The sequence below is a fragment of the Manihot esculenta genome, chromosome 1, assembly GCF_001659605.2.
Source record: "Manihot esculenta cultivar AM560-2 chromosome 1, M.esculenta_v8, whole genome shotgun sequence".
Classification (NCBI taxonomy): Eukaryota; Viridiplantae; Streptophyta; class Magnoliopsida; order Malpighiales; family Euphorbiaceae; genus Manihot; species Manihot esculenta.
This window is the reverse complement of record NC_035161.2, coordinates 35,047,171-35,071,951: the sequence shown is the minus strand read 5'-3', so window position 1 is coordinate 35,071,951 and position 24,781 is coordinate 35,047,171. Positions and strand designations below refer to the sequence as shown.

The following is a 24,781-nucleotide window of genomic DNA, read 5'->3' as shown; positions in this document are numbered from 1 at the left end:
TTTATTTTTTATTTGATGCTTTTGCGTAAATTAGATAAAAATAACTTTTGCAATTACTCATTTCCAATCCAGGGTTTGGAAAACCAAGGCCGAAGAGCCAAACAGGACACGGTGTCCAGAGGGGCGTGGAAGTCGCTGCAGCAAACAAGTCCCCAAATGTCCAATAAATAGATTTGCCACCGCAGAGTCTATTCTATTTTGCAGCAGCTCACACCGCCGTTGATTCGTGTCAGAAGGAAAAAGTCGTTGGTGGAAAACGAAGATGAGAAAGGAAGACACAGTGAAGCTGATCAGCGCCGAGGGTTTCGAGTTCGTGATCGACAAGGAAGCGGCCATGGTTTCCCAGACCATCCGCAACATGCTCACCTCTCCAGGTCCCTCTCTGTCTCTCTCTCAATTTTGTGAGGCCTGCTTTGATTGGTAGTATTATTTGACTCGTTCTATCGGGGTTCGATTAGTTACCGCTGTGCTCTACTCAGTTGAGGATGATCAGTCTGTTTGGCTTAAATTCTGATGTATTTTCGTTGATTTTCAGAATCGCTGCATAATTTGAGTTTGCAAACTTTTTCTCTTTTTGTTGGGGATTAATTTAGGGGTTTGCGAGCAACTAAAATGGGGTTTCTATTTTTTTTTTTTTAATAATAATTTGGAGCAGGTAGTTTCGCTGAGACGCAGCATGGAGAAGTGACATTTCCGGAGATAAGCACTACTATTCTAGAGAAAATTTGCCAGTATTTCTACTGGTCCCTTCAATATGCCAAGTTCTGTTCTCATCTTTATATATTTGTCTTTCTTTTGATTATTTGCCCGTCATCATAATTTGTCATTCAACTTAAGTTCATTTGCATCAAGTATCGTGTGTAACTGTTTTGTTTTGGCTTCTAACACCCGGCAGCCTGAAATATTGATTGGATGGCAAAACTTTGCTGTGGTTTGAGCATTTTCCCGTCCTAAATAGAAAATACTAATTAACTCACATCGACGTTTTGGCTTTGAAAACCTGTGATATATTTATTATGCTCCTTTTTTTTTAATGGAGGATAAACAATACTTTTGTCAATCTATTCCTAGAATCTTTTGAGGCTTTGCGTCATCCACGGAAGTAGTACTTGCTTTTGTTATTTGTAGTACATCACGTCTTATGGTTTTCTGTTCTAGTCTCGGTTGAAATTTGTTTTGCATAAAGCTCTCCTGATAATATTTTGTTTGGTCGGAGGACAAATATATAGCTTTTTTTTTTTGGGGGGGGGGGGGGTTTCTGGTGAAATGGGTTATTGGAGGTCCCTGGAGCTACTCATTTTGCCTAAAGGAAATGGCTTAGATCTCTGTTGGCTAAACTGTGTTTTGTCTTTGGTCCCAAGATTGAGAAATATGCATGCAGCTCCATTGTCTTTGAATCATTAGTTGGAATTAACGCTTTTTCCTACATCATACTCTATTGGTGATTTTGTTCACATTCCTTATGCTGTAGTCTATGCACTTTAGATTTTACAAGCGTATTGTGCTTTTTTAGATTCCTTGTCTCCTTTTACCCGTTTTCTTCCCATCATAATTATGAAGTTCTAACTCCCTACAATGTGTGCTGTCCTTAATCTAGTTTTCTTTCCTTGGACATGTAAGCTGAAATGTACACATGCTTCTCCTTGCAAGCTGTATTAGCTTTCTTGTGGGCTCTTGTTCTTCCTTCTGATGTATTTTAATATTTTTTTTTTCCTGCGGGTGTTTGTCGTGGTAAGCCTAAGCACTAGATAATGAAGTGTGCACATGTAGTTGGCAGTCAATTATGTTGTTTATATTTCATGGGTGTCAACCTACTTGGTCTGAAAAATGATGGAGGACAAACAGGTGTGGAAACACTTGGTGCATGCTTTATTTTGTTTCCATTGCATTTGTTCTTAACATTGCAATGGCTGCTAAAGATAATGGTTGGGAGTTCATGTTAGTTGTCGAGTTCATGTTAGTTGTCAAGTTCTATTGGAGATGAGTAATTGAGATATTTGGTTTTCCGGTTATCCATCTCATGTTTAAACAGACATCTTTAAACATGACATCATTGATCTTCATCTCTCTTTTGTACCTCTCACTTATCTGTAAGATGTTGGACGTTTTAGTTAATCTAATTATGTATGAAACTATAAATGATCAAGGGTTCTGGCTGTTTAAGTTTTTCTACTCCGTTGAATTGAAATTGCTGCTCCTTTGTCAGGGGAAAGGAGAGTGAATTCCATATTGAACCGGAGCTGACCCTGGAACTAATGATGGCTGCTAATTATCTCCATACTTAACCAAATTATTTTGCTTGCTTCTCGGGTCTTGCATAAGACTGTAAGCTTATTGGTCATGATGCCCTACCTTGATGTATCATCTTTTTTTTTTTTTTTTTTTTTTTCGAAAAAAGAAAAATGTTGTTAGGTGTTTTCAACTGGCGTTTGATATTATTGTTTTTATTTGGGTATTGTAGGTAAACAGGATTGTTTCGCGAGAAGGCTCACAATCTTAAGATTTATACACTCTGGTATCATAGATAGGGATGTATTCGTGGGGGGCATTTTAAGGTCATTTATTCTGCCAACTTGTAATGGCATTGAAGTAACTTTGAACAGATTTTGGACTTCATAGGATAGAATGCTGCCTGCGACTTGGCTACTATCAACTGCACATATGTTAATCTTAACATAATGCACTGGGTTATGTGTTGGTGTCCTTGAATTTGTTTTTTTCTGATGGATGCATTGCTACTAACCTGTCTTTTCATTATTTTGGTTTGCCATTTTGGGTATGAGAGAGATTATTGTAAAATCATTGAAATTTTCAAAATCCTACTACATTGGCGTATTTGCGATTTTAACTATAAATTAGAAGTCAATTGAGCATACAAAATGGGATCGAGATGACAGGAACGCTACATATTTCTTGGGGGAATTTGTTATTTAAAGAAAAGAATTCAAAACTTGTTCAGTGGCGTACTTATTCGCTTCAATTCTCAGTCCATGATATTTTCAATTGTAGAGCTATAAAAGAAAAGGTTTTTCAGAATCTATTTCAGACTCGGAGACATGGGTCTGCCGAGACGGTGCCAACACAAATAGCGATGGATTCAGCAAAGCCAAAAAGAAATAACGACTCTGATTGACCAGCATGAAATAATTCCTCGTGTTTATTTTATTTTATTTTCCTATTTACAGTATGGAAATTGCTTTTTATCGCAATAAGTCTTCAAATTCAGTGAAGTTATGCTAAGGTAATCCCTACGCTTACATAGACAACCGTATAAACCCTTTTTCTTTCACCGTCCAAAAAGTCACCATTCATCTTCATTAAACTAATAGGGTTTTAGAAAAAAAAAAAAAAAACCTATTCCTTAATTGTAGTGTCATTGAATCTACCATAACTGAGACTATTCCTTTCGGATTTTTTTTTTTATGAATTTATTGCCTTTGATAAAAACATAATAATTAAAAAAGACAATTTTTTATTGTACTTAATAATTAATTGTTTTATTTTTATATTAAAAAACAAACAATTTGTTTTTTTAAAAAAAAATGGTTTTGATTTTATAGGAAACAGGGATAACAATAAAAGGAGATAACTACGCCAATTTTGGGCCGATTCACAACTCAGCAACATGTAACAACCTATCAAAAAAGTCATATGATAATAGTGCCTTTGAATTTTTTTTTTTTTTAAATTACGTATTTTACCTTGCATAATGACTACAAGCATATATGACTTATAGATTCAAATTTGAGTTATTATTTCTCTAATCTTCTATTAAAAAAAATCTTTTTTAAGTAAAATTATATTCTTTATTAAGAATTTTGATTGCAGATTCAAAGCCGTAATTTTACTTCTAATCGATGATGAGCTAAATTGCTTATGATTTTATTCCTTTTAGGTTTAGCTAATTACATCTTAGCTCCTTTCTTCTTTTTATTTGACGCAATTTCAAGGAAAAAATTTTATATAGTAATAAAAAATCTATATCAGGAAACTCATAATAATGGATGTAAATATATGTCAATTGTCAAAATAATAAGTATAATCATTATTAATATGCTAAATATAGAATAAGATACTAAAATAATAAATCTAAATGATGTTAATTTAATTACTCCAAACTTTTTTTTTATATATAATTTGTATAATGATATTTTTATAATGTATTAGCATGTCAAAACACAAATATAGACAGAAGATATTAGCTGATATTATGATAAATAATAAATTAAGAAAATCATAATATAGTAGAAGAAATTGGTATATTCAACGAATGAGTAATCCGTTGTTGCTCAAAACACTAAGTTAAGACAATCAAATTTTTTTATTACAAAATAAAGTAATTTTTATAATAAAAATTCTTACAAAATAAATCCATAGTTAAATTTTCAATATGATATGCACATAAGAAATTTCATGGCTTTGATGGAAACTAAAAAGAATGTGTTTCCATAATCCCTTTTCTGTTTTCTAACTTAACTGGAAATAACAATTTTATAATAAAAATATTTCATCCGTACTATAATTTTTATCCATCTTTTTTTTTTATACTGTAATAACATATAAATCGACTATTATAATCATATTTAATTTTATCTTATTTCTAAGAAATTTTTAAAAATATCTCTTAATATGTAATAAAATTTAATGTTTATAAAACGAGTATAATTAAAAAGTTAATAAAAAAATTATTTTTCTGTATGAAAAAAATAAAATGGATAAAAATTATGAGTAAAAAAACATATACTTCATGTATGAAATGTAAGAGATTCATATTTCACATTTAAGGAATATTAGATTTATTACATTTACACGTGCTGTATTCTAAAATTTTCTAAAACAATGCCAAAGTCTAAATATGGATGGATCCTGATCTCTGTTTGTCGTAGAGAGATTCATTGTCATTAATGCCTCATCCATTTTTGCTATAATTCCATATATAAATTTGACAGCAAACTTACCAATACATTTCTTGAATCTCAGTATAAAACATAAGACTGCTTAATTGTTCTCAGAATTCAGCAATGTCTAATAACAAAGCTATATTCTTTTCTTTGTTTTCTTCCTTTCTCATTTTAACTCTAGCCTTGCTGTGCACTGCAGCTGATGAAGATAGAAAGGCAAGCCTTAGTCTCTTCCTTCTGTTTTTTTTTTTTTTTTAAAATTCTGTTCTGTTTTAATTTCTTTTCATGACAATTTTTATATTTCAGACCTATATTGTGTACTTGGGATCACTCCCCAAGGGGGAATATTCACCATCAGCTCAGCATCTTAGTTTGCTTCAATCAGTTTCTGATGCCAGGTTGATTTTCAGATTTATAGATTGATTAATACACTTTATATCATGTGTATTCTCCCTTTTTCTACGGTTAATTAGTATACAGTTTGTATTCTATATATAATCAGCTACCTCTTCATGGTGGTCTGCAGCTCTCTAGATAATTCACTGATAAGAAGTTACAAAAAGAGTTTCAATGGATTTGCTGCCAAGCTCACTACTCATGAGATGCAACGATTAGCTGGTGAGTGCTGCAAAACTCTCGCTATTGAATCTTCTTGATGGTTATCTTTAAGAACATAAGATCTATGAGTCCTTCCATTTATATGTTCCCCACTCTACCCATTTTTGCAGGGATGAAGGGAGTAGTCTCTGTTTTCCCAAGCAGAACTTTCAGAGTTCAAACAACTAGATCCTGGGACTTCATCGGTTTACCTGAGAATATCTCACGGAATCCTACTTCTGACAGACTCAGTGATACTATAGTTGGTGTTATTGATACTGGAATCTGGCCTGAATCAGCAAGTTTTAGTGATGAGGGTTTTGGTCCTGCTCCAAAGAAGTGGAAGGGCAAATGTGCAGGTGGCAGAAACTTCACTTGCAACAAGTAATTTTCTCTCTTACAGTAACATATCGTAAATATGTATGTGATTTTAGTAGAACGTAGTTTATATTTTATTCCCTGAATTGGGAGATTTAATAAACAATATTGAGTACTTGTTTTACAGCAAGATCATCGGAGCCCGATTTTATTCCTCCAGAGGCTCCGCTGATTCTGCCAGGGATGATACTGGTCATGGATCCCATACTGCCTCTACAGCAGCTGGGAGCAAAGTAAAAGATGCCAACTTCTACGGATTGGCAAAAGGAATTGCAAGGGGAGGGGTATCTTCTGCAAGAATCGCTGCATATAAAGCCTGCAACGCAGATGGAGGTTGCGAAGGAGTTGATATCTTGGCTGCATTTGATGACGCAATTGCGGATGGAGTAGACATTTTAACAGTCTCATTAGGATCAGATGCTCCAATTGATGTTTCTGTGGATGAGATAGCAATTGGTTCTTTTCATGCCATGCAAAATGGAATACTTACAGTAAATTCTGCAGGCAACAGTGGTCCTAAAGTGAGAAGTGTGTCGAGTGTAGCGCCCTGGATGCTTTCTATAGCAGCAAGCAGCACGGATCGCAAATTCATTGATAAAGTTGTTCTTGGAAATGGAAAGACATTACTTGTATGCATCATCATCAACTCTGTGTTAGTATCATATCACTGATTAATATGCATACAAGTTTCAATTTGTAATTTTTTTTTTAAATATCCATTTTGATAAACAGGGAAGTTCTATCAATTCCTTCAATCTAAAACGAAAAAAGTTTCCTCTGGTATATGGATCTCAAGCCACAAGCCTATGCTCTGAAGTTGGTGCTCGGTAAATTATAATACCCTTGTCAGTTTAACTTCAATCAAACAGATGAAAAAGTAACAAAATATTCATATTGTTGTTGATGTTTCAGGTCGTGTAGTGAGTTTTGCATTAACAGCACATTGGTAAAGGGGAAGATTGTGCTTTGTGATAACTTCAATGGAAACTCGGAGGTCCATAGAGCTGGTGCACTTGGAACAATCTTGAGAGCCAGCCAATTTGATAATATTGCTTTTGTTGTCCCACTTCCTGCATCTGCTTTAACATCTGAGGACTACAGTTTGGTCACTTCCTACCTGAGATCCACCAAGTACGAATCCGTACAAGTAACAAGTTTCAAATGACTACAAAATGATTTCCTGATTCAAAATATCTAACATGTCTTCCTCTGCAGATCACCTGAAGCAAGTATATTAAAAAGTGAAGTTATTACGGATTCTACTGCACCTGTAGTTGCTTCCTTCTCTTCACGGGGCCCAAATGCCATAGCACCAGACATTATGAAGGTCTATTCCCGATCCTTACTTTGTAATAGGCTTTGTTTGATTGAAGAATTGCAATATGCTCAAGTACGGTTCAAAACAATTTCAGCCAGACGTAAGTGCTCCAGGGGTTGATATATTAGCTGCGTACATACCCGTTGTTTCACCGTCCTCCGGTGATAGGAGGCGAGTTGAATACAATATACTCTCAGGAACGTCCATGTCTTGCCCCCACGCTGCTGCAGTAGCAGCTTATGTCAAGGCTTTTCATCCTGATTGGTCTCCTTCAGCCATCAAATCTGCTATTATGACTACTGGTACTCAATCTGCTATTATTACTTGCTTATTTTCATGCATCTTCTGGTTATTTTACGATATTATAATCAGCATTTTCTCTTTCTTCTTCAGCTTTGCCGATGAATGCTACCAATAATCCTGACGCTGAATTTGCTTATGGATCTGGGCATATAAATCCACTTAAGGCTGTTCAACCTGGATTAGTGTATGAAACATTGAAAGATGACTACGTAAAACTGTTGTGCAGCATGGGCTATGATACAGGTTCAGTTAGAGGCATAACAGGGGATAACAGCAGTTGCCCAAAGGGTAGTGACGAAGCATCACTCAAGGATTTCAATTATCCTTCGTTAACTTCTAGAGTGTCGATAGGCGAATCCTTCAGAGTTAAATTTCATAGAACAGTAAAAAATGTTGGCCCTGCAAAATCCACGTACCAGGCCATAATCTATCCAAAATCAGAACTTAATATCACAGTGAAACCTCCAGTTCTCTCCTTCCAGTCTAAAAATGAGAAGCAATCTTTTGATGTGACTGTTGCCGGTAGGAGTTTGCAAGTCGGAGCAATGGTGTCTACATCGCTGGTGTGGTCTGATGGAACTCGCAGAGTTAGAAGTCCAATTATTGTGCATGCTAAATAGTGTTGTAAAAGATTACTTATTCTATGTCATTTTGGAATTGAATCATTACATGTTCTCCAATATTTTGATTTCAACAAAAGAGTACTGAATAAAATCTTAGACGTATTCTAAAAAAAAAATGAAAAAAATAAAATAATCCGATTCAAATTGATCTAAATAATTTTTAAACTCACTTTTCACTTTTTAAAAAATAATTAACTTTAATTTTATAATAATTATTATATTCAATTTTGATTTTCCGTACTTTACATCAACACAAAAACTGAATATTACAAAAATAATCTCAGACATTTTTTTAATGAAAAAACATCGTTATTTTTCATACTTAACTATTTTATTTTATAAATTTAATAGAGTATAAAAGAGTTGTGGTCATCTTCTAACGGAGCAAGACCAAAATCTTCATAACAATGATGATTTGGTAAGATGCAATAATATTTTTATTAATAACCAATTTTCTTTTTTGACTATTAAAGAATTTTTTTTACCATGTTGTAGTTTTCAGATACTTACTACCTTTGATGCTCACGAATTGTATTTTCAGAAACTCACATGTAAAAAATTGGGCAGTTTTTCTAAAAATAAAAAAATAATAATTTTACATTTGCACATGACGATAATTTTCAATTTGAGAAATAAAAACAATTTTCTACTTCAAAATTTAATTAATTAATATTTGAAAAAAAAACTCTAAAATTGTTTCCACTTTTTTACTTCATAATATTCAAATTAAAATAATAACTTAAAATTGTATTGTAAATTTTTCATAATTACAATTAAATAATTATTTTAAGACATATTTAGTTATAATGATAAAAGATAATTATGTTATTAAAAGATAAATGGATAACAAAAACTTCTAAAAGTATTATAATTTTTTTAATAACTATTTTCTATTATTAATTTTTGAATGTATTTTTCATATTTTCAAACTTTTTATAAAAAAAAAAATTACAGTTTTAAAAAAACAAAAAATATAAAGATTTTTTTTTTTCGCAATTAGATCGAAATACAATTGTTTTATGAGTAAATCCTTTGTCAGGATTGACTAATATCTTGCTTATATTGGAAATTGCATTATTTCAGAGAATCCAAATCCATTCCTTTTAGAACAAAATACTATAGATTTGCCCTTTCCTTTTATTTATTAACTTTTTTTCTCCTCAGATCTTGCATTTTTTTGGTAGTTCTTAAAATATCTCATTTCGGGTTGAATGTAATAACTAGCATAAAATTATTAAATAACTTGAGCGGGACTGTTATAATTGGTATAGAGCTACCGTGCAGAACGAAATGGAGCTGTTCGAGACACTAGTAAATCACAATACCCGAGAATCCGGTCCTAACTTAACGATTGTATCCAAATCAGCATGACACATGTGGTCATACAAAAAAAAAGTGTATCTGTCAGCCAGTATAAGAGTTCAAAGGAATGCAATAATTTTTTCAGCTGTAATTCCAAATTTCTTTCCAATGTTTATTGAATGTTTGCAAAATTGTTAAGCATATATTGGTTCATAATTAGAATATATACACAAACAAATCCACTCATGGATCCCCGGATCAATTGGGTAGGTGTTACAGTTCAATGTCAAGCCTGCCTCTGCCAGTGATTTTAGTGGAAATATATCTTGATTTTGTAAAAGATCAGATGAGGTTTTGCTTAAATGGAAAACAAACAGATATGGAATTGAATTAAAAAAAAGAAAATCTTATGCCAAACGAAATGACATGATTTCCATGAGAAGCCTCATTCTCCTTAATTCTATACTTATTATAAAAGTCACTGCTTGTAGCCAGTTGTTTGAGAAATTGAAAATGTTCAAGTATGTATATCTCCTGCTGCCTTACAATTTGTTCATTTTCATACTCACTGCAAGATATTCTTGCAGCGCTACTGATGAAAAGAGAGAGGCAAGTAAATTTTTTTTAAGCCAGGAATTTTATTTTTCTCCAAAATGCTCACATAAGACACTGGAAATGGTGAATTAACTGGTGTCAAAATGTTAAAATTCTTATGCAGGTCCAGATTGTGTATCTGGGTTCACTTCCAAAGGCAGAATACTCACCATCATCTCACCACTTCAGTATGCTACAAGAAGTTGTTGAGAGCAGGTTATATTTCAAGAGTTTTTTTTCCCTCTTCTATTGGTATCCTGCTGTTATCCTCTTTTCACTTTCAGTTCTTTCCAGTTCTGTAGAAAACTCCTTGATTAGGAGCTACAAAAGAAGTTTTAATGGATTTGCTGCCAACCTTACAGCTAATGAGAGACAGAAGTTGGCTAGTGAGTATTCCTACATAAATTATTGCTTGCAACATCCAAAGGAAAAGTTAATATACTCTGACTGCTCAAATGATAAAAGCATATCTTTTGAACTGTAATATGCAGGGATGAAAGAAGTAGTGTCTATTTTTCCTAGCGCAACTCTCAAACTTCACACTACAAAATCATGGGATTTCATGGGTTTCAATGGAACAATTAGCAGAGAAAATACCGCTGAGAGCGATGTTATAATTGGTGTTATGGACACTGGAATCTGGCCTGAATCAGAGAGTTTTAACGACAAAGGTTTTGGTCCTGCTCCAAAGAAATGGAAGGGTGCTTGTGAAGGAGGCGAAAATTTTACTTGCAATAAGTAATACCATATTCCCTGAGTCATTATTGTTTACATTCAACAGTCTTGTGTAATAAATTATCCTCATTTGAATAAATTTTCTTCAGCAAAGTTGTTGGAGCTAGACACTATGCCTTGTCAGCGCCTGGATCTGGGTCTGCAAGGGATGAAAATGGCCACGGCTCACATACTGCCTCAACAGCTGCAGGGAACATAGTAAAGAATGTTAGTTTCTATGGACTTGCAGAAGGAACAGCAAGAGGAGGGGTTCCCTCAGCGAGGATTGCTGTGTATAAGGTCTGTGAGCCGGATGGAGGCTGTGATACAACAAATATCTTGGCTGCATTTGATGATGCTATTGCTGATGGAGTTGACATTATAACAATATCACTTGGATCTGATGGAGCAACTGACTTTGATACTGATGTTATTGCAATTGGATCTTTTCATGCAATGAAGAAAGGGATAGTTACATTACAATCTGCAGGAAATTCGGGTTGTGTAGATGGATCGGTGTCGAGCACAGCTCCATGGATACTTACTGTGGGAGCAAGCAGCACTGATCGCAAAATCATTGATGAAGTTATTCTTGGAAATGGATCTGCTCTAATTGTATGTATCGTTCCCTTCTGTTTCCTCTTCTGAGCATATGTCTACATATACATTATAATTTGATTTTTATATGAATAGGGGGCTTCTATCAACTCTTTCACATTGAATGGAACAATGTTATCTCTGGTCTATGGAAAAGATGTTTCGCATCGGTGCTCCGAATTTGACTCCCAGTAGCTTCATTGCCCTTACTGTCTTGAACATAATTCTTTTTTGCAATGAATGAAGTATGGAAGGAGGATTAACACTTGTTGCTGCATTTCAGGTCTTGTAGAGTAGGGTGTTTAGATGAAAACTTGGTGAAGGGAAAGATAGTGCTATGTGGTCTTTTTGAGGGAATTGCTGAGGCTTATAAAGCTGGTGCTTTGGGTGCAGTTGTGCTAAATACCCAATTGGATGATGTTCCATTTGTTGTCCCATTGCCTGCATCAGCTGTTACACTTTCGGACATGTTCATGTTGGAGGACTATGTGAATTTCACCAAGTTTGGATTTCTACAAGCTCTCATTTTGTTGATAAATTCTGCCTTTTTCTTTCCCTTTTGCGTTGAATGACTTTGACATCTTTCCAATCGTGCAGAAATCCTACAGTGAACATACTCAAAAGTCGAGCCATCCGAGATTTTAATGCTCCTGTAGTTGCTTCCTTCTCTGCATGCGGTCCCAATCAAATTCTGGCAGAGATCATGAAGGTAAAAAAAGGTCAAGTTTTAAACCACGGTACTTTCTTCACTTTCACCTTGATTCACCCATTACATGATGCTGAAATGCAATGCAGCCAGATGTAGTTGCGCCAGGGATCAATATCTTGGCTGCATTTTCACCTATTGCTTCACCTTCAAATGGACCTCTAGACAGAAGGCAAGTTCAATACAACTTTTTATCTGGTACTTCCATGTCCTGTCCCCATGCTGCTGGTGTAGCTGCCTATGTTAAATCAATTCACCCTCAATGGTCTCCTTCAGCCATCAAATCTGCCATTATGACCACCGGTAATTAAATCACTGCATCATCAATTATTCTTTCTTCCAGGTTTCCTTGTCTAAATCAGCTGATTTTCTTTGGCATATAGCTTGGCCTATGAATGGAAAAGGTCAACGACAAGAATTTTCATATGGATCGGGACATATCAATCCAATAAAAGCTGCTGATCCTGGACTTGTATTTGATGCTGATAAGGAAGATTATATCAAATTGTTATGTGGAGCAGGCTTTGACTCCGATGCCCTTGAAGTTATCACAGGAGAAAGCATTACTTGTGCTACTGGGGTTGACAAACTCCTGCCATTTGATTTCAATTACCCTGCAATTACCTTTCGAGTGTCGCCAATGGTAGCCCTGAGCTTCAAGTTCCACAGAACAGTAACAAATGTTGGCGAAGCAAAGTCCGTTTACAAGGCAAAGATCATAACAAATAACAATATGACAGTTCAAGTCCAACCTGAAGTTCTTTCGTTCAAGTCGTTAAATGAGAAGAAATCTTTTGTTGTTAGTGTTGAAGCACAAGGCATACCGGATTCAAACATAGTAACTACTTCACTTGTCTGGTCTGATGCTACTCACAATGTGCGAATTCCAATTATTTTACTTTCTTTACGTACTGACTGATGTCTGAATGAAAGACTGTAATCTCTGCAGAACATATATATTAATATTTCAAAGTCCAATATTTATGAAAAATCTGCTATTTTCTTGATTTTAAAGTAAAATCTGTTTCAATTATTAATTCTTCAAAATTAATTCATTTAAATACGATTCAATTGACATAATCACATATGCATTGAGTTTAATTGCTATTTAAATAATAGAAACTATAGTAGTAAAGACAAAAACAATGATATTTATAAAAGAGAAAAAGAAATAAATATTTTAAGAAAATTTAGCACTCACTTGAAATCACAAACGAGTGGGCGTGCCGGAGTGGTTATCGGGCATGACTAGAAATCATGTGGGCTCTGCCCGCGCAGGTTCGAATCCTGCCGCTCACGTTTTCATTTTATTTTTTAAAAGGGTTTGGTAATGCCGGCTTATCTGGTTTCTTTAAATCTTTTGGCCCTGCAAGGGAAGAACACCGTTTACGTACCAAAGTAGATAGAGGTTGCTATATATGGATTTTATATGGACCCACGTGGTGCTTATCCATTAATATTTGGCGGACGAAAAGGATGATTATGTTGCGATATTAAATTTAAAAAGAAAAAGACATGAACTCAGTTCTTCTGGGATCATACAGATTCTTTCCCCGGACATCTCCACCATGATCACCAGTAGCAACACAGGAGAGCATAATCAGGGAAAATTTTGACCTCTTCAACAACCTTAGTTATTATTTGAGACAATGATGTTAGTATGAATGGTTTCATATGCAATCCCATGCCAAGTAACAGCTACGCTTGTCTGGTTCCATGACCGAGCATACCAGAGCCCAGCACTTTTCCTTGTGGACTACATCAAAAGGTTTTCCAGTTAAGTTTTGAGTTTGAAATATCTTCCAGACCAAGTGACCATCAGCTGTTGATTTTGAAAGGTGAAATTATAATTGCCAATTGGTTAACTTGGCAAGGCAAGTTGAGGAGAGAAGTGGTGAAACATGTAGCTCCTACCTTTTCTTGACAAGAACAAGATGAAGGCCAATCCCTATAGCACGAGATCTATCAGGCCATTTCTTCAAAAACAGTGCAATTTTAAGAAGTTTTGAAGATGTTTTTGAGGGTAATGAAAGTGATTTCAAGAAGGGAAAGAAGATCAATGGGTTGGTTTTGCTTTTGCAGCATCATTTGGGTTTTGAACAGCATGGAACAGCGTATCGAAACCAACAGAGAAGGGAAATAAAACAAATGCAGACGGGCACAATAAGCAAGCAGAAACAACTGAAACTCAAGACATCTGCATGTTCCTTAGCCATGAAATCCTTCAAACAAGCTTTTCCTCGACGAATAAAAAAACAAAAGTAACGGGTAAAATATATATATTCAAAACATGAAAGCAACAATTAGATAAGAAATGAGTCAACAAGAGAAAAAAATAAAATATCGATCGAGAGGAGAATCAGCTTGACATTTCTCCCATGCAAGTGGCATTTCACCAATAAAAATATAAACATTAAAATAGAAGTATAATATTTGCATCAATTCTATAAATAATTCAAAAAAACTCTACCCAACAAAGGAATAAAGCATCAGAAAAACATAGATCACTAAGGCCAAAGGAACCAAGATCACCAGAGGACCGATTGCAGCTAAGGTATACAAACTCCCACAAGCTAAAGCCCCCAACTTTAGCTGCACCAAGTCCACCAAAGCCATCATCAAGAATCCAGATCCGAAAACAGACCCAAACCCACAAATGAAAGTCCCCGCCCTCAACAACACCAAGATAAGTAGTTAACGTGCACCAGAGACGCACTTCCCCACTCATCAACAGTAACATCATTGTCGACTTTATCTGCAATCTTGATAGCCTGCTTGAGAGCCAAAGCAATGAGGCTGGAGAGCAGGAAAGAGCTAAAAGAGAAGACATGAAAGGCGATGAGGCCCTCAGCGATAGCGGAGCTGGCAGAACAGGAAGGATCGGTGACGACTGACGAGGGTGATGGAGGGACGAGGAACAGGTTACCAAGCGAGACCAAGAAAGAGGGCCAAAGTGAATAAAGAGTTCACATTGAAGATTCCATCTAATGCCATAATATGGATTTTGGTGGTGAGAATTCGAGCGGTTCTCGCCAACTTCCGACGCATGGCAGCCACGGAGGTGGAAGAAAAAGAGAAAAGAGAGGAAATTGAGGAAACAAAGACAGAGAGAGCATTTTTGGCGAGTTTTTAAGAATTAGGGGTGGTTATGGTTGACGAAGGGACAATGGCGTACGGCAGGTAACGTTGAAGATAGGAAGTTTTGGATCGGAATATGGCATGTCTTTCCCGGCAAGGGAATCGCTGTACAGCGAAAAAATGTGAAGTCGCTGAGCAAGAAAGTATAAAAGACCGTTAATGGCAAAGGATCGCAACGATAACAACCCGGTAATAAATCAAAGGGATAATTACTGGAACACATTTTTTGTTTATTGTAATATTAATGACAAATATTTTTTAATTAAATTTCCATAAGTTATTTACTGTTGATCAACATTACATGGGAAGCCATCATAATATCCTACCCACAGATTTGAAGATGATGAGTTTGAAAGAACGTATAGATAGAGGGATGGAAGGAGACTAGAGTTTGGAGAAATAAACCACTGAGATCGGATGGACTAGTTAGAAAATCGTCAGATGAAACTAATTGCTTACATATGTACATGAAAAATAAAATAAAATTTGATTACAAGAGAGATAAATGAATTCCAGAATTCTTGTGCTGCATCTGCTCAAAATCATTTGTGTTATCGTCTGGTAATATATACAGTCAAGGCCAGGACAGATCGATACAGAACTTAGGCTCCTGCACGTCTTCAGCTAACGTCTCTGACTGGTATTTCTTGGCGTCAGTCATCCCCAGTGGCTTTTTGTAATGGGAAGAAGATATGGCACCAGCGCAAGAGGAGGCAAGAGAAGAAGATGGCAGGACAGCTGCTGTTGAAAAAGCAAGGTTAGGATTCTTGGGTCGAACAAGAGCTGACAGTAAAAGCAAAAGAGAAGCCATATGAGAAATGCAAGATTGGTCGATTTTGGAAAGCAAATGCGATGGTGAAAGAGTTTCTTAATTCTTATAGCGAGATCAGTCGAAGAAATAATTAGAAACAAGGGGCGGCAAAGCAACAGTAAACTTCAATTTCCAAGGGTGGAGATATAGACAGTTTTATGGGATTCTGCGGCAGGGAGTTCAAAAGCTATGGGTCTCCATGCCAAAGATAAGTGGGAGCACCTGGTTTTGTTGCTCTGTCGGCTGTGTGGGCCTGTCATACATAAAATTGGGAGGCTATCTTCATGGGCTATTGAGCTTCATCGTGTTTGCAAGTTGCGCATGATGCATGGGCCCGAAATCCTCCCTACCCACACATATATACATAATATTATTATGCGGTAAAAAACAAAACAAAAAAAAACTAATTCTTTTACGTCTTCAATAAGCCATTTATCACTTAAACTACTAGCTGCAAAATAAATTGCTATAAAGTGTTGCTCCCTCTCTTGTTTTTGTCAGTTACTTGTGCAACATTTTTCTATTGACTGCTATTTTTGTAAATCTTTTTACATATCTCATTTTTTTATATTTCTCACATTATTGATCTGCTCTTCTCCAACACTTGAATGGTGGATAACCTTTTCTTTCCATAACAATTGCAAAGAGAAAAATTATAATTTAATTCCTTATTGATCCTAGGAGAATCAGAATCTGAGTTGTTTTTCTTGTTCTTTTTTTTCTTCTTTTTTTTGCCTCATTTATTTGATTGAAATTTAGCAAATAGTACATTCTAAACAAATCCTCTAAACCTCATAAGCCTTTTTTGTTCTTGTGCCTAAACGTATGTATCAATTTTACCAAGTTGATTTTTTATAAATGTTTAACATTCTCCAAGGAGGAAATGGTAGCCTCAATTTCAGGTATAGTAACAATAATTTTTTAAATTATTCTTGAATCGGTAATCTCAATGTCAAATAATCATATATTGTTTATAATATTGAGAAGTCTATCCGAACACTTTTTGATAGTTTCATATTCCTTCATCGTCTATATTTCAAATTCTTTGACCAGATTTATTAGTTGCATTTATTTGATTTTCTCATTTCCTTCAGACTTCTCTTTAAGAAAATTTTAGATTTCAAAAATATGTCTTTAAAATCATGATTCTAATAAAAATATAGGTGAAAATACAACAAACAAACAGGCCTTTGCCTTGGACTCTCTTGCCTTTTATTTTTTGTGACTTTTCATCTGAGTTATAGAATTATTTTGTAATGAAAGTGTAACAGCCCGGACGTGATTCCCAGCACTGTTACCGCTCACAGCCCGTGACCTTCCTCTGGGCCCAGCCACTGTGAGCAGCTCTTAACATCCCTTCACCCTCACGGGTTCCAGGCAGGATTTGTCCCTCGGGGGAGCCATTACGGCCCGCCCTAGCCCGAGTGGATTTGGCCCAATTACTTCCTCTGGGAATTAGGTCGCCTCCCCCACTACTCGAACCCTTGACCTCCCACTTTAAGGGAATAGTCTGGTGAGAGTGAGTACTAGTTGTTCCAATGGAACAATTGGTACTCACTCTCACCAGACTATTCCCTTAAAGTGGGAGGTCAAGGGTTCGAGCAGTGGGGGAGGCGACCTAATTCCCAGAGGAAGGAATTGGGCCAAATCCACTCGGGCTAGGGCACCCTTGACCTCCCACTTTAAGGGAATAGTCTGGTGAGAGTGAGTACCAATTGTTCCATTATGTAACAGCCCGGACGTGATCCCCGGCACTGTTACCGCTCACAGCCCGTGACCTTCCTCTGGGCCCAGTGTAATACCCGGCTAGACCCCGGTATCAGAATTCCTACGTTCCGGCGGATTTTTCGTTGGAAGTCGGGATTCGAGGATGTCGGAGCTTGCCCTAAGGGTATAAGAAAGGTTTTTAAGATGTTTTTAAGTGTTTTTATCATGTTTGCATGTTTTGAGTTAAGAAAATTGAGTTTTGAAATGAAAAGGCCAAGGGGACAAAAGCCAGGTTCGGCCGCCGAAGGTGAAGTTCGGCCGCCGAAAGTTGCATGGTTTCGCATGCACGTTAGGCCGCCGAAGGAAGAGTCGGTTGGCCACTACAAAAGCCCCTTTGCCCGAGACTTGAGTGTTAAACACTCTGTTTTTGGGTCAAAGGTAGGTTCAAGCTCTCCTTGGTGTGATTTCTCATGTTTTCCTCAAATCGTGCATGTTTTAACTTGATTTGAGCTTTGGTTTAGAGATTTGAGCAAAAGGAAGCAAAGTTGAGCACTTGGAGAGTTTGATTGAGTTTTCTCCTATCTCCAAGCTTGGATCATCAATCCTCTAGTTCTTCAAGAGGTAAGCATGGATCCTCACCTCCCCTTATGTTTAAAGCAAGTTTTAGAAGTTTTGGAGAGGTTTATGGCATGTTTTGGGGTATAAGCATGAGTGTGAGCATATGTTGCTCATATGCGTTTTGTTGTTGTTTTTGGGGCTTGAACTAGTTTTTAGGCCTCTATATGCATGAGATATGTTATATGTTAGTTCAGAAGTGTTGGTATGCATGTTATGGGTGTTTGATAGGATTTTGGAGGCTGAGAGCATGAGTTGTGCTCGGATTCTGCCTTTCTGGAGAATCCAGGTTCGGCCGCCGAAGCAAGGTTCGGCCGCCGAACCCCTTGTGGAGGCAGTTTCGGCTGCCAAACCTTGCCCCCGAAAGCTAGGCTTTTGGGTGAGAAAGGGGCTTTCGGCCGCCGAAAGTGCATGAGTTTCGTCTCTGGACGAGACTTTCGGCCGCCGAAGGTGCCGCCGAACATGCATGAGTTTCGTCTCTGGAGAGGGGTTTCGGCCGCCGAAAGTGCCGCCGAAAGTGCCCAGTCCAGCCTTCTTTTGCCCATTTTTCCATGCATGCCTATGATGTTTTAGAGGGGTTTTGGGGAGATAGTAGGAGTTATGTTTAAGTAAGTTTGGTCCTCATTTGAGTCCACCTGTGTAGGTACGGACCCGAGAGACCAAGGAGGCCCACAGAGTTAGAGTTACAGAGACTGCTCAGCCGTTGACAGAGGTGAGTGGAACAGAACGTTATTTTAAAAGTTAAGAACTATTTTAGCATGATTCATGCATCATTAATGCCATGTTTATGTAGGATGCTTTGCATTAGTATTCACCAAGTTGATGCATTGCATTATTACTTGTATATGTGGATTGGACCGAGGCGATCTCAATAGCCCATAAGTCTGTCATTATTGTATATCCTGTGTGAGCTCCTTTGGGGCCGGGCATTTACCTTGGATGAGTCTTGTGAGAGCCCTTATAGGGTCGGGCACCATGAGTAGTTAGTGAAAGACCTGTGTGAGCTCCTTTGGGGGCCGGGCACTGACAGAGGGAGTTTTGGGATCATGTCCAATCCGAGATGTGAAATGTTTGTGCAGTGATGCATCATATGATAGCATGTTTTAAATGTGATTTTTTTTATAGATTCCGCTCACTGGGCTTTAGCAGCTCATCCCTCTCCCTAACCCCATTTTTCAGGGCCTCAGAGAAGAGAAAGAGATAGCAAGAGTAAAAGGCATATGTAATAGTATAGAATAGTGGACATGAGAATGATGTACAGTACAGAGTTTATGTAATGTATAGAAATGATGTAATAGCAAGTTATATAGTGAGTTATAGTATTGTGCTTGGCCCTAGTGCTTGTTATCCCTTTGCACATGATCCTTTTATGTTATATATGATTGCGATAATGTGGTGATGATGATGAGCTAAACTTGGTGCATGGTAGTCTTTCTATCTCTGTAGTCACTGTATGGTACCATAGCAGGTATCACTCTTCGAGTGCATACAGACAGAGCATGTATAGTCCAGGCTTAGTGGAAGTTGTACAGAAAGAAAAGATAGCCAAGCAAAGAAAAAAAAAAAGAAGAGTAAGTAACAGTTTTAAGCTTAAGTATGATCATGTATGGGATGTATCAGGTACACAGAGTTGACAGTAGGCTTACTACGGGTCCCGGCGGCCTTAAGCCGATCTGGATCCTAGTGCCGGTGATGGTCCGGTAAGCGGGCTGTTACAGATTGGTATCAGAGCATAGGGCCTCTAGAGTACGGTGTGCTGAGCTAAGATGCTCAGGGATTAGAGATATCTCACATCGGAAAGAGGTTGTTTTAGAGGGCAAGCACAATAGGAAGATCATGTCCACTAGGATAGGATGTTGAGTCCTGTCTTGTTGTGTAATGCCATGATTTTATGCCTGTGCATTTCATGATATGCTATGCTATGAGTTGAGGGTTCATGTTGTTACATGGATCCTATTGCTAAAGTTCATGTTATGTTTTCAGAAGCTAAGATGAGAGGAACCCGTCGATGTGTACCAGACGACATCAGTTTGAAAGGAGACATTATGAGAGAAGCTCATAATGCGAGATATAGCATTCACCCTGGAGCCACCAAGATGTATCAAGATCTGAAGAGAGTGGATTGGTGGCCAGCAATGAAGAGAGAAGTGGCACAGTTTGTGTCAGCCTGCGAGATATGTCAAAGGGTGAAGCTAGAGCATCAGAAGCCGGCTGGAATGCTTAACCCCTTGCCGATTCCAGAATGGAAATGGGAAAATATAGCCATGGATTTTGTAGTGGGGTTACCGGCGACGTCCAACAGACTAGACTCCATATGGGTGATTGTGGATAGACTGACTAAATCTGCTCACTTCATTCCTGTCAGGAGTGGCTACTCTGTGGACAAGCTAGCGCAGGTATATGTTGAGGAAGTTGTGAGGTTACATGGGGCTCCTATTTCTATAGTGTCTGACAGAGGACCCCAGTTTACCTCCAGGTTTTGGCGAAGTCTGCAAGAGGCTATGGGCACAAGATTAGACTTCAGCACTGCTTTCTATCCACAGACTGACGGACAGTCAGAGAGGACCATCCAGACCATAGAAGATATGCTTCGAATGTGTGTGCTAGATTTTGGCGGATCTTAGAGGCAGCATCTACCCTTAGTGGAGTTTGCCTACAACAATAGCCATCATGCTAGCATAGGGATGGCCCCATATGAAGCTCTGTATGGGAGGAAGTGCAGGTCACCAGTTTGTTGGGAAGAGGTTGGAGAAAGGTCCCTAGCAGGGCCTGAGTTAGTAGAGATCACGAACAGGGTGGTGCCCATCATCAGAGAGAGACTCAAGACTGCTGTTAGTCGGCAGAAGAGCTATGCAGACGTTCGCAGAAAGCACATAGAGTTTGAGGAGGGGGATCTGGTCTTGTTGAAGGTGTCTCCAATGAAAGGGGTGGTTCGTTTTGGGAGGAAAGGTAAGCTGGCTCCGCGGTACATTGGACCTTTTGAGATTTTGCAGAAGGTCGGAAATGTGTCGTATAAGCTTGATTTGCCTATATCTATGGAAAGAATCCATCCAGTCTTCCATGTTTCGATGCTAAGGAAGTTTGTGTCAGATCCGAGTAAGGTTCTCAGCGAACCAGATGTGGAGATCCTAGGTGATCTCACGTATGTAGAACAACCAGTGCGGATCATTGACACCCAGATCAGAAAGCTAAGGAACAAGGAGATCCCGATGGTGAAAGTCCTCTGGAACCACCATAACATCGAAGAGTGCACCTGGGAGACACGGGAGTCTATGCTCCAACAGTACCCCCATCTCTTTTGAGGTTAGTGTTAGCTTCTTTTGTTCTTTATGTGCTTTATGTTATGTTTTTACTCTGTTTTGAGTTAGAGAGGAACATTCGGGGACGAATGTTCTTAAGGGGGGAGAATGTAATACCCGGCTAGACCCCGGTATCGGAATTCCTACGTTCCGGCGGATTTTCCGTTGGAAGTCGGGATTCGAGGATGTCGGAGCTTGCCCTAAGGGTATAAGAAAGGTTTTTAAGATGTTTTTAAGTGTTTTTATCATGTTTGCATGTTTTGAGTTAAGAAAATTGAGTTTTGAAATGAAAAGGCCAAGGGGACAAAAGCCAGGTTCGGCCGCCGAAGGTGAAGTTCGGCCGCCGAAAGTTGCATGGTTTCGCATGCACGTTAGGCCGCCGAAGGAAGAGTCGGTTGGCCACTACAAAAGCCCCTTTGCCCGAGACTTGAGTGTTAAACACTCTGTTTTTGGGTCAAAGGTAGGTTCAAGCTCTCCTTGGTGTGATTTCTCATGTTTTCCTCAAATCGTGCATGTTTTAACTTGATTTGAGCTTTGGTTTAGAGATTTGAGCAAAAGGAAGCAAAGTTGAGCACTTGGAGAGTTTGATTGAGTTTTCTCCTATCTCCAAGCTTGGATCATCAATCCTCTAGTTCTTCAAGAGGTAAGCATGGATCCTCACCTCCCCTTATGTTTAAAGCAAGTTTTAGAAGTTTTGGAGAGGTTTATGGCATGTTTTGGGGTATAAGCATGAGTGTGAGCATATGTTGCTCATATGCGTTTTGTTGTTGTTTTTGGGGCTTGAACTAGTTTTTAGGCCTCTATATGCATGAGATATGTTATATGTTAGTTCAGAAGTGTTGGTATGCATGTTATGGGTGTTTGATAGGATTTTGGAGGCTGAGAGCATGAGTTGTGCTCGGATTCTGCCTTTCTGGAGAATCCAGGTTCGGCCGCCGAAGCAAGGTTCGGCCGCCGAACCCCTTGTGGAGGCAGTTTCGGCTGCCAAACCTTGCCCCCGAAAGCTAGGCTTTTGGGTGAGAAAGGGGCTTTCGGCCGCCGAAAGAGGGAGTTCGGCCGCCGAAAGTGCATGAGTTTCGTCTCTGGACGAGACTTTCGGCCGCCGAAGGTGCCGCCGAACATGCATGAGTTTCGTCTCTGGAGAGGGGTTTCGGCCGCCGAAAGTGCCCAGTCCAGCCTTCTTTTGCCCATTTTTCCATGCATGCCTATGATGTTTTAGAGGGGTTTTGGGGAGATAGTAGGAGTTATGTTTAAGTAAGTTTGGTCCTCATTTGAGTCCACCTGTGTAGGTACGGACCCGAGAGACCAAGGAGGCCCACAGAGTTAGAGTTACAGAGACTGCTCAGCCGTTGACAGAGGTGAGTGGAACAGAACGTTATTTTAAAAGTTAAGAACTATTTTAGCATGATTCATGCATCATTAATGCCATGTTTATGTAGGATGCTTTGCATTAGTATTCACCAAGTTGATGCATTGCATTATTACTTGTATATGTGGATTGGACCGAGGCGATCTCAATAGCCCATAAGTCTGTCATTATTGTATATCCTGTGTGAGCTCCTTTGGGGCCGGGCATTTACCTTGGATGAGTCCTGTGAGAGCCCTTATAGGGTTGGGCACCATGAGTAGTTAGTGAAAGACCTGTGTGAGCTCCTTTGGGGGCCGGGCACTGACAGAGGGAGTTTTGGGATCATGTCCAATCCGAGATGTGAAATGTTTGTGCAGTGATGCATCATATGATAGCATGTTTTAAATGTGATTTTTTTTATAGATTCCGCTCACTGGGCTTTAGCAGCTCATCCCTCTCCCTAACCCCATTTTTCAGGGCCTCAGAGAAGAGAAAGAGATAGCAAGAGTAAAAGGCATATGTAATAGTATAGAATAGTGGACATGAGAATGATGTACAATACAAAGTTTATGTAATGTATAGAAATGATGTAATAGCAAGTTATATAGTGAGTTATAGTATTGTGCTTGGCCCTAGTGCTTGTTATCCCTTTGCACATGATCCTTTTATGTTATATATGATTGCGATAATGTGGTGATGATGATGAGCTAAGCTTGGTGCATGGTAGTCTTTCTATCTCTGTAGTCACTGTATGGTACCATAGCAGGTATCACTCTTCGAGTGCATACAGACAGAGCATGTATAGTCCAGGCTTAGTGGAAGTTGTACAGAAAGAAAAGATAGCCAAGCAAAGAAAAAAAAAAAGAAGAGTAAGTAACAGTTTTAAGCTTAAGTATGATCATGTATGAGATGTATCAGGTACACAGAGTTGACAGTAGACTTACTACGGGTCCCGGCGGCCTTAAGCCGATCTGGATCCTAGTGCCGGTGATGGTCCGGTAAGCGGGCTGTTACACCCAGCCACTGTGAGCAGCTCTTAACATCCCTTCACCCTCACGGGTTCCAGGCAGGATTTGTCCCTCGGGGTAGCAGTGGGGGAGGCGACCTAATTCCTAGAGGAAGGAATTGGGCCAAATCCACTCGGGCTAGGGCGGGCCGTAATGGCTCCCTCGAGGGACAAATCCTGCCTGGAACCCGTGAGGGTGAAGGGATGTTAAGAGCTGCTCACAGTGGCTGGGCCCAGAGGAAGGTCACGGGCTGTGAGCGGTAACAGTGCCGGGGATCACGTCCGGGCTGTTACAGAAAGAATTTCGTATTCTTCCTCATCAGTCTCCCAAAGAACATTTGCTTCCAGGTAAATTTTTATTTTTATAGTCCAAATATGATAATTTTCACTATTGAACGCAGGTGGTGTTCTTTATCATCAGTCTCCCAAAGAACATTTGCTTCCAGGTAAGTTTTCATTTTTATAGTCCAAATGTGATAATTTTTACTATCGAACGCAAGTAGTGTAATAGTAGTGAAAGAGGTTTTTGAACTTGGATAATTCAAATTTTATCTCTTTTAGTGGATTCTTATAAATTTCTCCCAAGTCTCTTAAGAAAAAAGGTCTTATTGATTATTAAAAATTTCAAATTTTAATTTGTATTTTAAGAATAATTAACAAATAGAGATGAAAAGTAAAAACAACAAAAAGTAAATATGTGTGAAAATTTTTTTATTAAATTAAATTTTATTTATATAGAAAAAAAATACTGTTAATACATTGGAAAATTGAAAATTAAGTGAAATAATTGGGTATATTTACATATTTAATAAATTTCTAAAAAT

At 38.1% G+C, this 24,781-nt stretch overlaps 3 protein-coding genes, 1 non-coding gene and 1 pseudogene across 5 annotated transcripts; 4 read left to right on the top strand and 1 right to left on the bottom strand.

The window, feature by feature from the left end:
* The first annotated feature begins 91 nt into the window (after positions 1 to 91).
* Positions 92 to 2,703, top strand: LOC110619004 (elongin-C). Of its 2 annotated transcripts, none has more exons than XR_002488591.2 (4): positions 92 to 374; positions 656 to 761; positions 2,207 to 2,337; positions 2,462 to 2,703. XR_002488591.2 is itself a non-coding variant. In XM_021762289.2 (4 exons), exons 1-3 carry the CDS (start codon positions 263 to 265, stop codon positions 2,283 to 2,285), a joined length of 297 nt encoding a protein of 98 aa, XP_021617981.1. In that variant the 5' UTR covers positions 100 to 262; the 3' UTR covers positions 2,286 to 2,325; positions 2,462 to 2,703. The 2 variants fall into 2 exon arrangements, 1 of the variants encoding a protein (XP_021617981.1); XM_021762289.2 differs by having other exon boundaries at positions 100 to 374; positions 2,207 to 2,325.
* A 2,318-nt stretch (positions 2,704 to 5,021) lies between these two features.
* On the top strand, positions 5,022 to 8,117 carry LOC110610331 (subtilisin-like protease SBT4.4). The gene is made up of 10 exons (XM_021750205.1): positions 5,022 to 5,117; positions 5,208 to 5,299; positions 5,428 to 5,519; positions 5,630 to 5,882; positions 6,004 to 6,505; positions 6,609 to 6,703; positions 6,789 to 7,007; positions 7,092 to 7,203; positions 7,289 to 7,496; positions 7,588 to 8,117. The coding sequence occupies exons 1-10, from the start codon at positions 5,022 to 5,024 to the stop codon at positions 8,115 to 8,117; spliced, it is 2,199 nt and encodes a 732-aa protein (XP_021605897.1).
* Positions 8,118 to 10,016: 1,899 nt separating this feature from the next.
* Positions 10,017 to 12,960, top strand: LOC110610323 (subtilisin-like protease SBT4.3). The gene is made up of 9 exons (XM_043949405.1): positions 10,017 to 10,232; positions 10,311 to 10,402; positions 10,508 to 10,754; positions 10,841 to 11,345; positions 11,424 to 11,518; positions 11,611 to 11,829; positions 11,925 to 12,036; positions 12,123 to 12,336; positions 12,417 to 12,960. Exons 1-9 carry the CDS (start codon positions 10,135 to 10,137, stop codon positions 12,950 to 12,952), a joined length of 2,118 nt encoding a protein of 705 aa, XP_043805340.1. The 5' UTR covers positions 10,017 to 10,134; the 3' UTR covers positions 12,953 to 12,960.
* A 290-nt stretch (positions 12,961 to 13,250) lies between these two features.
* Positions 13,251 to 13,332, top strand: TRNAS-AGA. The gene has a single exon. It is a non-coding gene; the product is annotated as a tRNA-Ser (tRNA).
* Positions 13,333 to 13,532: 200 nt separating this feature from the next.
* LOC110610295 lies at positions 13,533 to 16,145 on the bottom strand (annotated as a pseudogene).
* Positions 16,146 to 24,781: the final 8,636 nt, after the last annotated feature.

Coding starts and splice junctions, on each gene's coding strand:
- LOC110619004 (XM_021762289.2), top strand. CDS start 263: ATGAGAAAGGAAGACACAGTGAAGCTGATCAGCGCCGAGGGTTTCGAG. Junction 375..655: donor CAACATGCTCACCTCTCCAG/GTCCCTCTCTGT, acceptor AATTTGGAGCAG/GTAGTTTCGCTGAGACGCAG. Junction 762..2,206: donor TGGTCCCTTCAATATGCCAA/GTTCTGTTCTCA, acceptor CTCCTTTGTCAG/GGGAAAGGAGAGTGAATTCC.
- LOC110610331 (XM_021750205.1), top strand. CDS start 5,022: ATGTCTAATAACAAAGCTATATTCTTTTCTTTGTTTTCTTCCTTTCTC. Junction 6,704..6,788: donor TGCTCTGAAGTTGGTGCTCG/GTAAATTATAAT, acceptor TTGATGTTTCAG/GTCGTGTAGTGAGTTTTGCA. Junction 7,008..7,091: donor TCCTACCTGAGATCCACCAA/GTACGAATCCGT, acceptor CTTCCTCTGCAG/ATCACCTGAAGCAAGTATAT.
- LOC110610323 (XM_043949405.1), top strand. CDS start 10,135: ATGCAGGTCCAGATTGTGTATCTGGGTTCACTTCCAAAGGCAGAATAC. Junction 11,830..11,924: donor GACTATGTGAATTTCACCAA/GTTTGGATTTCT, acceptor CCAATCGTGCAG/AAATCCTACAGTGAACATAC. Junction 12,037..12,122: donor TTCTGGCAGAGATCATGAAG/GTAAAAAAAGGT, acceptor AATGCAATGCAG/CCAGATGTAGTTGCGCCAGG.